Source organism: Malaya genurostris, chromosome 2, assembly GCF_030247185.1.
Source record: "Malaya genurostris strain Urasoe2022 chromosome 2, Malgen_1.1, whole genome shotgun sequence".
Lineage (NCBI taxonomy): Eukaryota > Metazoa > Arthropoda > Insecta > Diptera > Culicidae > Malaya > Malaya genurostris.
Window position 1 is genome coordinate 324486891 of NC_080571.1, and position 13628 is coordinate 324500518.

At 39.3% G+C, this 13628-nt stretch overlaps 1 protein-coding gene across 1 annotated transcript; it reads right to left on the bottom strand.

Annotated features, from left to right (window-relative positions):
- Positions 1–1623: 1623 nt before the first annotated feature.
- Positions 1624–12631, bottom strand: LOC131431385 (coatomer subunit gamma). The gene is made up of 8 exons (XM_058597067.1): positions 12390–12631; positions 12127–12257; positions 10436–12071; positions 10192–10376; positions 9952–10126; positions 9703–9888; positions 9486–9638; positions 1624–2100 (listed from the first exon to the last, which is right to left on the bottom strand). Exons 1-8 carry the CDS (start codon positions 12427–12429, stop codon positions 1970–1972), a joined length of 2637 nt encoding a protein of 878 aa, XP_058453050.1. The 5' UTR covers positions 12430–12631; the 3' UTR covers positions 1624–1969.
- Positions 12632–13628: the final 997 nt, after the last annotated feature.

The following is a 13628-nucleotide window of genomic DNA, read 5'->3' on the forward strand; positions in this document are numbered from 1 at the left end:
CAGTTTAACTACCTGAAGCTTAGAATTGTCTCGGTAGCAGCCGTTAACTCACGAGCCAGTACAATCGAAACACAACCTCTTCGCTTGAATGGTTTTTACTGAATGAAGCAAATTGCTCTTGATTTTTGCGACTATGGCCGTTTTCCTGAAATTGTAAATTGTTCCTTAATATTGACCGAGGATTGTGGGTTCGCACATCGTCTGTTGCATCGTCGTCGTCATTGTTCAATAATACTTCTCAAAATGGAGAAATCGATTTCAGTTTCAGCGAATTAATGTTAATAGCTCAGATCATATAATATAAGGAACAGTTTTATGCAAACGCATACGCAACGTTACGCTACAACAGAAGGATTTTGTATTTAACGTTATCATTTTTAACACTTACGTTTAAATTGCATATCAGGGTATAATATTCAATTCGTATGTTGGTGATATGATTCTGCAGCGCATGAAATCAATGCAAATTGTTTTTGTCGTCTCAGCCGTTAGCGAATCTTATCTGATACGATCGACATACGGAAGCAAGCTGATCTTGAATATTTTGTGATCAAGTTCGAGGAGTCGAAATTTCTCAGTGACAATCAAAGTGATCGACACAAACTATTGACTATTTCCTCTCCTCTTATCATTCTAAGTAGACAATTGGCATTTCTACTCCACCTATCAAATACGCTCCTTTTAGATATTTTTCTGAACGTTTGTTCTCAAACCGATTAGCTGGTAAGAGGTATTATGGTGAAATCAATCATTAAACTGATCGTTAAAATACTAAAAGTCATCATTTTGATTAAATTAAATCAGTGAGAAGATGAGTATTTCATCCATCATACGATTAGATCACGATATTGTGATGTAATGTTGTGTATATTTCAAGAATCTTAAAGCATTGCATCATCGTGTGAATCGTAGAATTTCGAGAACCGAATCACAGTCACAGCGTGCAGAATACCACAGTCATGTGTGTTTGATCAACGTGGGCTCGCTGCATTTGGCACCGCTCAGATTCATTTGCACCATTGTTACATCCATGGCGAAATTCGTCCTCTCGCTAAATGAAACCGTACACAGCACACACTTACACATAATGAATTTGCATATCGTGCCGTGTATTGCCAAGACCGGTAATGGAAAGAGTCCACAGAGGTGCGGAACAAGAAATTTATATCACTACATTAAACAATTTGGCTGCGGTTTGGCGAATTTTAATATAATTGTTGTTTATTACTTTTTATGCATGGCCCGTGATCTGGCACAGTGTGTAGCAAGAGTTGGACCCGTTTGATCCTGGTAGGAGCGCGACAATGTGTGCAGCACACAGTCGATTCCAGTGGCAGTGAAAGGACGTAAATTTATGCAGTCGCGAATAATTTATGCCTTGGCGTCGTTTGCTTTTCGGCAGCGATGGTACGGGAGACAGTTGACTCTTGGCTGCAGCCGATTATCATTCTGTGGGGAGAATGGCCTTTGTGGCGTTTATTATGTTAAACAATGTATATATTTTATGCAAACGAGACGCGCCATTTCGTACAGCTTGTCCAGGTTCCGGAAAGGGGGCAGCGTTTCCTTCTGTATAAACACATTTACAAGCGATTTGCGGATATAAAGCAATCGAAATATTGATTGATTAAAAGAAAAGATCTATATTTTCCTCTTCATTCAGTACAGAAATTAATACAATTATTCACATGTTTATTCGTACATTATTTCAGTAGCCTGTTCTTTTTTTATAGACTTACAGGTGCTAATTTCCGTTGTTGTTGCTTCTTCTACATGCTACAATAGTCACTAACGAATGCCGACGAAAAACTTAACACTAACCTCTAGTATAGATACTTTCAATGTTTATAACATAAAAGAATTAACTCTCTTGCACAGGGGAAGTAAGTAAGAGTGTGTCTGTGGGTGTGATCTTCGTATGTGTATGCATTTATGTTCGTAGTTCCGGGCGCAAAGGGTTTGGGACTGTCTAGCCCACAGCAGACGTAATTAACTCCGCGACTTCCGAGTCCGTCGATCGCACTGTCAAATGCATTGTCACACCGTCCGACACCACCAACTTCGAACGGACCAGTATCTCGACACCGCCCCGGAATGTGCCTGAAAGATGAAAGGTATGAATGTCAGAAGTGATTTTAGAGATGTAATTGTAGTACCTAATTAACAATGTATATTTTGAACAGGTTAAAACAAAGTTTGATATCAAAATGAAAGAAAAAATATTTTTTAAATAGAATCATTAATTTGACAACACAATAAGTTGTGTTTGGAAAATGTTCCGTTGAACAACGTTGAAGCTTTTACTACTATCGAATGTTCAACATATTTATTTTCCTTGTATAAACATTGAATCACAAGGTGATTGATCACTTCACCCCTCCATGTATTGTAATCATGTACTTTTAGAATCACTTCGTACTTTAGGATCAACTTCTAATTAGAATAAATTATTTCAAAGATAAGTATTGTTTTTGCCCGTAACATTCGACTTGAAAAATATAGCAAAACTAAGAAAACACGTGGCAAAACTCAGCATTGTTCATCAACATAGTCTCCTTCAAGAGCAACACACAGTCCAGCGCATCCCTAACATTTCAATACCTTTGTTGTAAAACGATTTATCGTTTGCCCCGGATCTCGGACGATTTTGCTTTTGCGATCATTTCTTCGTTGCAGTAGAGTTGGTCTCCTTCCTCGAGCATTTTTTTAGGCCTGCGAACAGGAAGTAGTCGTTGGGGCTATAATTGGTGAATATGGTGGATGCGGAAGCAATTCGAAGTTCATTTCATGCAATTCTTTCATGATTGTCATTGTCGTTTATGGTCCACCGTGAGCAAATGCGGCACCGACTCTGACAATAGCTGCAAAATAGTGTACACACTGTCGTATGTTACCATTAGGGATGTCAGCTCTACAACGCAATTTTGATTTACAAATCTCAAAAACCTGTTTTAATCCACCTAGTGGTGTAATGATGCCTTTCTCATGTACATATAATATTGTGGTATCCTATTTGTATTTCCGGAACCGGATACCGGGAACCAGCATAGCCGGAATCGGTTTGTTTAGTTGCCTACTGATAATGACTATCGATTTGTGTAGTTTTGAGACCAGTTTAGAAAATTTTTTACGTTTTTTGTTTCGCCGGTTTAAGTGACGGTGTATAATATTGAACACACTTTACCCTATAACTCCGGAACCGGAAGTCGGATCCGAATGAAATTCAGGAATTCCGTATGGGACCACAAGACCTTTCATTTGAATCTAAGTCAATGTCGGTTCAGCCATCTCCGAGAAAACCTAGTGAGATTATTTGATACACACACACACACACACACACACACACACACATTGCTCAGCTCGATGAACTGAGTCGAATGGTATATGACACTTGGCCCTCCGGGCCAATTTTCACTAGTCGGTTTTTCAAGTGATTGCATAACCTTTCTATATGAGAAAGGCAAAACGAGTTGGTGGACTGTTTTCACGATTTTCGGTGTGATTACCTCATTTGGTCGGTCGGAGTGCTCAGCATCTTCAGTGTCAGTACGAGCACGTTTAAATTTAGCATACTATCGACAAATGGATGTTTTTGATGGAATGGCTTCAATTCTACTGCTTTGAGAATATCAAGACTAACGCTACTTAAATTACTGTAACTCGTGGACAAAACATCAAACTGTCATGCAGTTTTAACAAGTATCTTCTGCAGATCGAGACTCATGAAAAATATTATGGAAATTTTGCTAGCACTGCCATCTATGAATTGGTCCCGGGACTTATTGATTCACGTGCTAGCACTAGATATCGACGTTTCATACATCTCTAATACAAGCTTCAAAAAAAGTTCTATTTCGGATATTCCACGTCTTTCTATATGGTCATGGATCAAGTTAAAAAATGACTGACAACTCCTGTTCCGGAAATATATTGACGTAACTGGCAAACGTCGCTTTAATTTCCCAAGTTTTTCGCAGCTGGTTGAATCATTTTCAACAATCTTCGAAAATAAAAAAATGGCACTTTCGGTTCCGAAAACATAAACGTAGAAGTAACAAAGCCGACAAACTGGATTTCGATAATGTTAGGAGGAAGGGTTATCGTGAACAAATCCGGTTCGAGAGATATAGGCCCTTATTACCGGTGTCACTACACGGTGAAAACCAAGTGAAATGACTGTGGCCCTTATTATGGGTATCACTTCACGGTGGAAATCAAGTGAAGTTAATGTAGGTTTTTTTTACGGAAGTCGCTTTTGAGACAAAAGTAATTACTTGAATGAACTTGATGTCATTATGAACATCACGCCACCAACGTTTTGTTGAAAAAATTAGTTTTTTCACCACAGTGATCACTCCACTATGCGTGATACCGGTAATAGGTAAAATCAAGTGAAGTGACATGTAAGTGAAGTGAATGTGAAAGTGGAGTGAGAACGGTAATAAGGGTCATAATCTTCTAAGTGACGTGTGACGTAACCAATAAAACGCAACTGTTCCATCCTCTTAATTTAGGCGCCAAAAAATCTTATACGCTACTATTGGATAATTTGATAAGTTTTCAATGGCCATCGTGAACACGTTCAGTTTCGGAGAAGTCGTATAACTAACGAAACCGACAAATCGCTTTTTTATCATTACACTCAATTAAATTTTGCTTCATGATAATACAAGACCTCATGTTTCGTGTAGTAAAAACTTATCTGGAAACACGGAAATGTAAAGTTATGCCCCATCCACCATATTCAATGGACAGTGCTCGATCCGATCACAATTTGTTCCGATCCATTGTCAGAGCAGCATTTCGTAAACTAGGAAATGATCAAACATGGAATCTATTCACCATGCATCGAATCTAAAGGAAAAGATATTTCGTCAACGGGATATCCGAGCTTTATCAGAAAGATGGCAAAAAGTTGTGAATAACGATAAACAATACTTTGAATGACGGTACTGTAATACTCTCATAATAAATCACAAAAATTACTCAAAGACTGTCCCAGAAAGTATGGACGCACTTTGATTTCGCTGTAAATAATTCACAAGTGTTAGATATCCAAATTTTATTCGATATACTGATAATATTAGACTACAACAACAGAATATTATTCTCAACATTTGCTTCTTAGCCATTGTAGACTAGCTGGCGCACCTTCTTGCAAACGTTCCTCATTAAATTCCGTGCAGACTTCTTGGCTACAAGTTTTGAGACTTTTTTCCAATCTTTTTCGAACTGTTGAATGGTTTCGGCTGCCGAGAGATGTTTCCTAAGATGTGCCTTCGTTAATGCCCAAAATTCCTCAATTGGTCGAAGTTGTGGGCAATTTGGTGGATTCATGTCTTTTAGGACGAAAGTGACATTTTAGGTAGTATACCATTCTACCGTTGATTTCGAGTAGTGGCAAGAAGCAAGATCTGGCCAGAAGACAACAGGATCCTTATGGCTTCGAATCATGGGTAGAAGTCGTTTTTGTAAACATTCCTTGATGTATATTTCGCTGTTCGTTGAAGCAGTGGTGATGAAAGATTTCGAAATTTTACCGCAGCTACAAATTGCTTGCCAGACCATAGCTTTCTTACCAAATTTTTCGACTTCAATCGATGTCTCGGACTGGTTTAACACTTGCCCTCCTCGCACCGTATAATATTGTGGTCCCGGCAAGGATTTGTTATCGAGCTTCACGTAGGTTTCGTCGTCCATGATTATGCAGTTCAAATTTCCAGCAAGAATCGGCCTGATCGATGCTTCTTGTTTCGGACTACGTTTTAGTTGTTTCTGATTCTTATAGGTTCAAAGATTCAAACGTTCTTTAACACGAAGAACATTTGACTTCGAAGTGCCAACTTATTTGGCCACATCCCGAACTGAAACCTCCTTCTTTTGCTTCGAACGCCGTTTATCCAACTGAGGATTAGCAGTACCTTTTTTTCGACCCGTTTTCGGTTTATCCTCAAGGTGTTATCCTCACCGAATTTCCTGATTGCATTTCGCACGGCTTTTTCACTTACTCCTTCCATTTTTGCTATCTTTATCAGTGATAGTCCGCGTTCTGTGCACCATTTGTACACAATTTTTCGAAATTGTTCTGCCGAAAGTCCACGCATTTCGAAACAAACTAATGAAAACGAATAAACAATTGCACAAGTGGTTAGAGAAGAGTGTAAACAACAGGACGCAGCTATAAAAATTGACAGATTCTGGACCATTGCGAAATGGCAGCGGTTTTTGGTTGCGGCCATACTTTCTGGGGCAGTCTTAAAAAACGCTACGAATTAACTCCAACACCTGATATTACACAGTTATCGTTGAGGATGTTCAAAACTTTGATTCATGAATCTAGCACGCGAGGAAATATTCTTTTTGAGAAAATCTTCAACGAAAAGTGTGTTTCCTGTTTTGTCAACATAACTACGAATCGTTTAAAATTAGGATTCCGGCATAACTCCAAAGTTATAGTATATAGATTTTAAATATGTTTCAGGCCCGTGCTCAGGATTTCTAAACTCCTCTCTTCCACTGGAACTATCATTATGGAGCATTTATATAAAAATTGCAATTGTGCCCGAGAAAAGATTATTGTATTACATTTCTTAACGTTTACTGTCTCAGACCTTCTAAATATTTATATAGCACAACAATCCACAAGACTTGTGATGATGCCATATATTGTGAGAATATTTAAAGCCCTACTTTGAATGACAACATTTTACTGCATAGAGTGGCACAGCCGTTTCGAGGAGAACGGAAAACATCTTCTAAATATATAGGTCATATTAGTAGCTTTAGCTATACTTTAGCTTTAGCTATACTGGTTTCGGATTCAAGTTCCGGAAGTAATGGTCTGAAATTCCAAAACGAAACTCACATAAATTTCTCAGAGAATTAAGGTTTGGGCACAAATACTTGAAACCTAAACCGTTGATTTTAACCATGGTAGCGATGCTCATGTGCTTCATCAAATGCCATTTTACAGCGATTTCGGTCTTCAATCGCTATATTAATGCACGCTAATACTGGTTTATTTCTGCTTTGTAGTAGTCGTTAGAAAGTATACTATACCGATTCCAGAAAACCGACAATTTGATCTTTCTATTGTCGAGAATCATTCTGTTCGTTGGCGTATAATAATAGATCCAGTCAAACATTAGTATTAGGTGCGCTTGCGTTCGTCTTTCTAGCCCTACAAAAGTATGTGTGAGATTCAGCGGCAGGGCATCTTTCTCATCTGCAGAATCTTGCTTAACTAGGGCACCCGGTTTCATCCTCCATTTTATGTGGTTTGACTCTGTTATGTGTAACCACTTCGTAGGGCCTGCCGCTGCTTGCTTTATCGGCAGTGGAGTTTTGACCATCACAAAACTCTCAAAACCTCTATCTCACGGTGTAATCTATAGAATCAAGAGCCCCATAATATTTCTCGAACTTTTTTTTCGTTTCTGTTTCTGATTTCGGGAGGGGGCAGGGCCCCTGTTAATTGCCAGTAATAGGTTCAAGATACTTTATTTTTAGTAGTTACTTTCGAAAACTACGCATTTTTTCTATTTTTGTCGTGAATACGACTTACTTTACTATGGGGCGCCTTTTCAAAATTGAATGAGCAGAACTTAATCGTGAATATCTCGACTTGTGTTAATGGCAACAACATAATTCTTTCAGTATATCATCAAAAATATGATCAGGAATTTAGGATAATATTTTGAACAGTGTAAGATAATCACAAACAACTCAAAAATTAAGTTTTCTGAAAATTTTTAAACAACGTGGAAAACTCTTTACTTTTGCTTGGGTTTTCCGCGCAAGGACGACAATTTTGAGGTTGTCAGGCACATATCTTCAACTGAACGTTATAAAAGGGGAACCGTGGTCGAAAATCGATCATTTCTTCTTGTGCGTTGGATGAAAGCAGACGTCGGGGCGAGAAGACGCATTCAACCTGGTTAAAAACCTCAAACGCTCAGATCGTAGTTCTCATTTACCTTCCGGTCGTCAAGGCGAGAAGACGCATTAAACCAGTTTTGCGTCATTGGCACTGCAAACGGATGTGATGTCGGTTTGTACGCAAAGCTAGTTTCAATTCAAGCAAGAACGATTGCATCAGCTGCTGGTGCTTTGCATTGGAGAAAGAAAACAAGAAACAAAAGGTGGACATTATATAAAATCAGCCGTTCTAATGGCTCTAAATGTTATCTAAAGAACTATTAAGATTACTTCTTTGCAAAGCGAAGGTAGAAATCAGTCAGTTAAGTGAAAATCCAAAATGATTTCCTTCGTGCACTTTTCGCTGTGCGAAAATCGTTCGAGATAAATGTTCCGAACTGTACTAAATATCGTAGAGAATACCACAATTTGATTCTTCTAAAAGACAGAAATGATTCGTGTACTGCACCTTGATAATTTCTTTCAATGAAATATGCAAATCCGAAATGAGATAATCGACGTCAAAAATCGTTGAAAATTTTAGTAGTGAAAAGGAGGAAAGTTTCGCAATTCACACAATCGATCAACTATCAATTCGATTTCGAAAGTGTATAGAAATCGTGTCAGTTTTATTCGTATTCACGACATCCAGTTACGTCTCTGACATTACACACCCGTACTTTTTTCACAACTCACGAATATTAGGTCGAAAGAACTGTTTATCTTTCGAAGCGATCCAGTCGAGAAGCCATTTTCCACATTTTTATAACTAGTAAAGTACGAGAGACATCGATGAAAAAATTGTTGAAAGGGGCCATGCCAAGGAAGTATGGCGACTGGGGCAAAATTTCTTCTAACCTGAGTCGAGAAAGTTTTTATATTTGTCGTGCTATAAAGTGTCTCTCATGTCTTGAGGTGCCTTCTGGTTGTTTTTCGAGCAATGCTGAATTATATTAATAATTTTCTCGGTCGGTAGTGATTAGTATTTAAAGTGTCCCCTAGTTTGAAAAGTACCATTCTACCAAATTGATTCCAAATGCACATAATCGATTTATTTCCTCATTTCTCGTCACGAGCCAGTGCAGAAAATCCTTCGCTTCATGCCGATAAAGCCAAACTACGCTCGCAGTAATCCGCTTTTCCTGCTGTCTATCATTCAGCTCATGAAGAACCCGTTTTCCACCTTCTGATTTTTCTCCATTACATCGTAAATCAAATAAACATAGATTTCCCGTTGTACCTAGACACTAACAGCGCTACTAGTGAGAAACGGTTGTACTTTTTTCCATTAGCTACTATGGTTGTGTTAAATGCGCAGGCAATTTCCTACATGCATTTTAGGAGCATATACGAACCCATTCTACACCAGATGGCACTTTTAGTGACAAGGGTTGCTCAACTACAGTACTATTATACTGGGGAATCTTGGTTTATTTTATTTAATATAATTTTCCCTGCAACTAATTACTGGCGATAACCAGAACAGTGACAAGTGCTGAATAGCTACAGAGTTTTGTATTCCTTTCGTAAAACATTTCATCATTTATGAGACCAGAAGTGATACTAACCTGAGCACAGCAAAGAGTGTGTGTGCGCACCATCCGCCACTTTCTCCGATAGATTGGCTGGGGCAAGACCGAGGAATTTCAAAATAGTGTTCACCGCTTCCTGTAAACTGCTGACGGTCGCAAGCACGAATGTTTCTTCCGCTTCGACCCATTCTTTATGGGAAAGTAAAAATTAGTATTAGTATTAGATTTGCTTGGCATTGCGAAGATTGATTACCTTCAGTATCCGCACCATCCCAAGCGGCATTGAAGTTCTGTTTCTTTGATTTCTGAATTTGATCGGCTACGGTGATTTCAATATCTTCCAACATGTACTCGTCGTCATAACCTTCGTCCGAGTCAGGCAACCCGGTTGTTGGATCACAATCCTTCACGACAAATCGTAGAGTGGCACCAAAGGCAGCTGAATGTAGAAAAAAACATCATCTTACATAGATATCTCGATTGCTAATGTAGTACAACATACCAATTGAACTAGCTCGATTCGGCGGAAACTCAACGATGACATAGGTGGATTCCTTTTCACCATAAGGAAGTTTTGCGCAAGGTATGACAGCTCGCGTAACGTACTCGTCCGGTAGGACCAAGTCGACACGCACATTTTCAAGCAGCTGATCCGATAGTGTGTTGACGCAATCGAACTAGACACAAATTTAAACATAAAAAATTGAGTACAATATAACCGAATTAAATACCAGCAACCAACCTGGAAAACGACGTGATGATCGAAACAGTGCTTAATGCATGATACGGTGTATTCGGTTTCGCTTTCGGTGAGCTGTACTGGCGTCGATGATTTGTGTAGAGCACCAAGTCGATGAATTCCAGGAATTTGTAGAAGCTTTTCTGTGTTGGCTTCTTCGCGTGTTATACGCGGGACTTTCGGGATTGCTAAAATAGGTACAATGTTAGTGAACGTTCGCTTGATTGTGCGATAGCACTTGGCTTACTGTTATTCATGATCATAACTTCATCGGTGATCTCCGGTTGCACAGTCTGTGTTTTCGGAACAATCGACATGTCAAACTTCTCTGTGAGAGGACCATTCAAATGATCCTTAAGAGACTTCTCCAGCAGTGGCAAAGATACCATGCCACTATCGATGACGTATGACTTATTCAACTCCGGATCGGACTTACTCAAAATGGAATAGTAATACGTTGCTCGATCGCGAACCTCATCGTCGGTGTCCATCTGGCATCGGTTCAGCAGTACAAGAACATTGGGCAGTAGATCCGCGCATGATGCTCCAAATTGAGCAATTGCAGCAACGGCAGCAGCTCGAACCGTGGCATTCTCCAGTATTACACGATTATAGATGAACCGAATGTAACGCGAGGGACACTTGGAGTAGGGACCCTCTTTGCCAAGCAGATGCAAGATCCTTACGGCCAGAGAAGTGTGTTCGCAGTCCTCGATGAATTCGCATAAATGTGATAAGCCTGATTCTTTTGCCTCAGGATTTTCCTCAATAATCAAAATAATAGTATCTACAATAGATGTTTTGTATTCCAAACCTCCTTCCTCGCGAAGCATCCCACTAAGGAAATTCATCATAACACCGTGCTTACGAGGAAATTTAGAGCAAAGAGCGCGAATCGCTTGTACCACAACGACCTTGAATTCGTCCGAAATTTCTGCTACGAAAGTAGCAATCTGCTTCATTAGGCGTTCTACGGAGCTTTCGGCACCGGTTTTTAGCAGAGTCGTAATGGCTAAGGTGGCTACGGAACGATTAGAATCAGCGATGAGGCCTTCCAAATCAAGGTTGCACACGTTAACAGCCGGCGGGTGAAGCATGGCAACTTTGTTCATCGTACGAACAGCGGCAAATCTCAAAGTGGCCTTTGAGGATCCACAAAACAACTGTAAAATACTAACAGCTGTAGAGAGTTCCCGTGGGTTAGTTCTCTTGAGATTAACGAAAGCATGAGCTGCCTCGTAAACCACCATTTCGCTTTTGTTTCTTAAGCACGACTCTACAAAATCGAACAGTGGTGATTCAGCACCAGAATTGCCCGCAGCATCCTCTTCCTCTATTATTTTACAAGCGATTCTAATCAGGAAACAAACTGCGTATGGGCTTTTCAAATTTTGTTTGGTTAAACGATTTACCAACTTTGTAACGGCCAACCGGTCGGCCTTTCTGATGTGATACAACAATCCCAGACCATGATACTGCACCATAATGTTGTCACTATTCAGTGCCTCTTGTGCCTCGTTTGCCCAACGCTTGACCACCTCACTGGCAGTGTTTGCCAAATGCAGAGAACTGACCAGCGCTCCACTTGAAACCGATGCATTACGATCCACTATACACTGTTTCATGTAACGTTCGACAGCCTGAAGCATTGTGCTATCGGTAATACTGCACAAAGCCCGAATCGCTGGGGCACGGTATAGATCCTCCTTACCGGTCATATCCTTGGTTAATGAACTGGTTACGATTATTACATCTTCCGCTATCGGACTGAGTTCTTTAATACCAAGATAAACCATGCGACGCATAATTACATCTTTCGATTGGAACAGTTTGGTCATAGCGAAGAAGCATTCGGTTGCCTCTCGAGAGCCCAGTTGTTCGCCCTACAATTGCAGATAGATTCATGTTAACAAGCCTTATAATGTTACAGATACTTACTTGATTGATGAGATAGAGAATTTTTGTCAGTATATGGGTACACTTGCGGGCGTTGACCGGAGTTTCGTTGAACATCCTGGTTTCCTGTAACACAGCAGTTTTTTCCAAATTTTGAAAGGGATTGTTACCCGCTGTGCGAATATCGGAAAACAAATAAGAACGAAGTCAATGCATTAATTTAAGTAACACTGAATATCACAACATAAACCAGAACAGATCATCGGATTGTTCAGTTTAGTAATGTGATGTTATCAGTTTCTTACCATCCTCCTCCTCTTTCTTGTCTCGCTTAAATGAGCTCATCTCTGAAGCTTTCCACACTAGATTTCACAGTTTATCGTTGCGGTCGAACGTGTAAAATCGTGTTGTGGCTATCTGATTAAAATTTTACAACGTTTTCGACGAAAATTATGCAAAATGTATAGGATTTAATAAATTGTTTGCCGAAAATTTTCACCACGTCACAACGATTGATGTATTTCGTTGCAAAGAAAAGACAAGACGAGAATTTTGACGTTTATGAGCTGAACCAGAAGAAGTGTTGCCAACCAATTGATTTAAATGAAAATTTAGGGGTTGGATTTGCAGTTTTATTTGAAAGCTTCTTTCGGGTGTGAGTCGAGAAATAGATCTCGGTTAATTTTTCAAAAGGGCGTATAAGCAAGTGACAGTTTCCCCTCTCTTCTGTTGAACGACATATTGCACGAAATATTCGTTCAATTTGCTGGAACGGTTTGTTGTTGTTTTTTCTCTTGTAAAAATAGTGTGAAAATTAAGTGTTACCTTTACACAGAAAAAAAATTTGTTGTTGTTCTACGTGAAGTAGAAGTATTGTGCAGATATGTATTGTTAGTTTATACAAATAAGTGGAAAAAACTTCAGAAATTCTGCAGTAAAACTAGTCCAACGGGGCTCCAACTCCTCATGTTAAAAATGGCTCAACAATGGACCTCTGTCTGCTGGGTTTGTTGAACGAAAAAAATGGCATTCGGTTCAACGGTCTGTTTCAAAATCGGCAAACGAAGGTCTAGTGTTGGCCTCCAGTTGAACGATTGATTGGACTTTCATTGGACCAATGGTCCAACGTATTGGACCAATGATGGACCACCGTTGAACGTTTTTTTCTAAGTGGGTCTCTTTAATCACTCTCTCTTTCGATTATTGTGATGTGATTATAAAGATTTTCTTTGATATCACTATTCTGTTTGAAAGTCGAAAGTTTCGGGTATCATTTCATGCAAAGAGTTGAGTGATAAACGTGGAAACCGCTTGGTAATTAAAAGAAGAGAAAGTAAACAAAGAGAAACTGTCACTTGCTTATACGCCCTTTTGAAAAATTAACCGAGAGATACCAAATATTTCCCTAGAAAATCTGAATTACCCTGACTGTTTTTCGAAGAAGGGTGAATCTAACAAAAGTGAACCAATCGAGATTCTCTCTCCTACGAATAAATGCTTCAAAATTCTACAATTTTGCTTTAAAATTTTGATAATACAAAAAT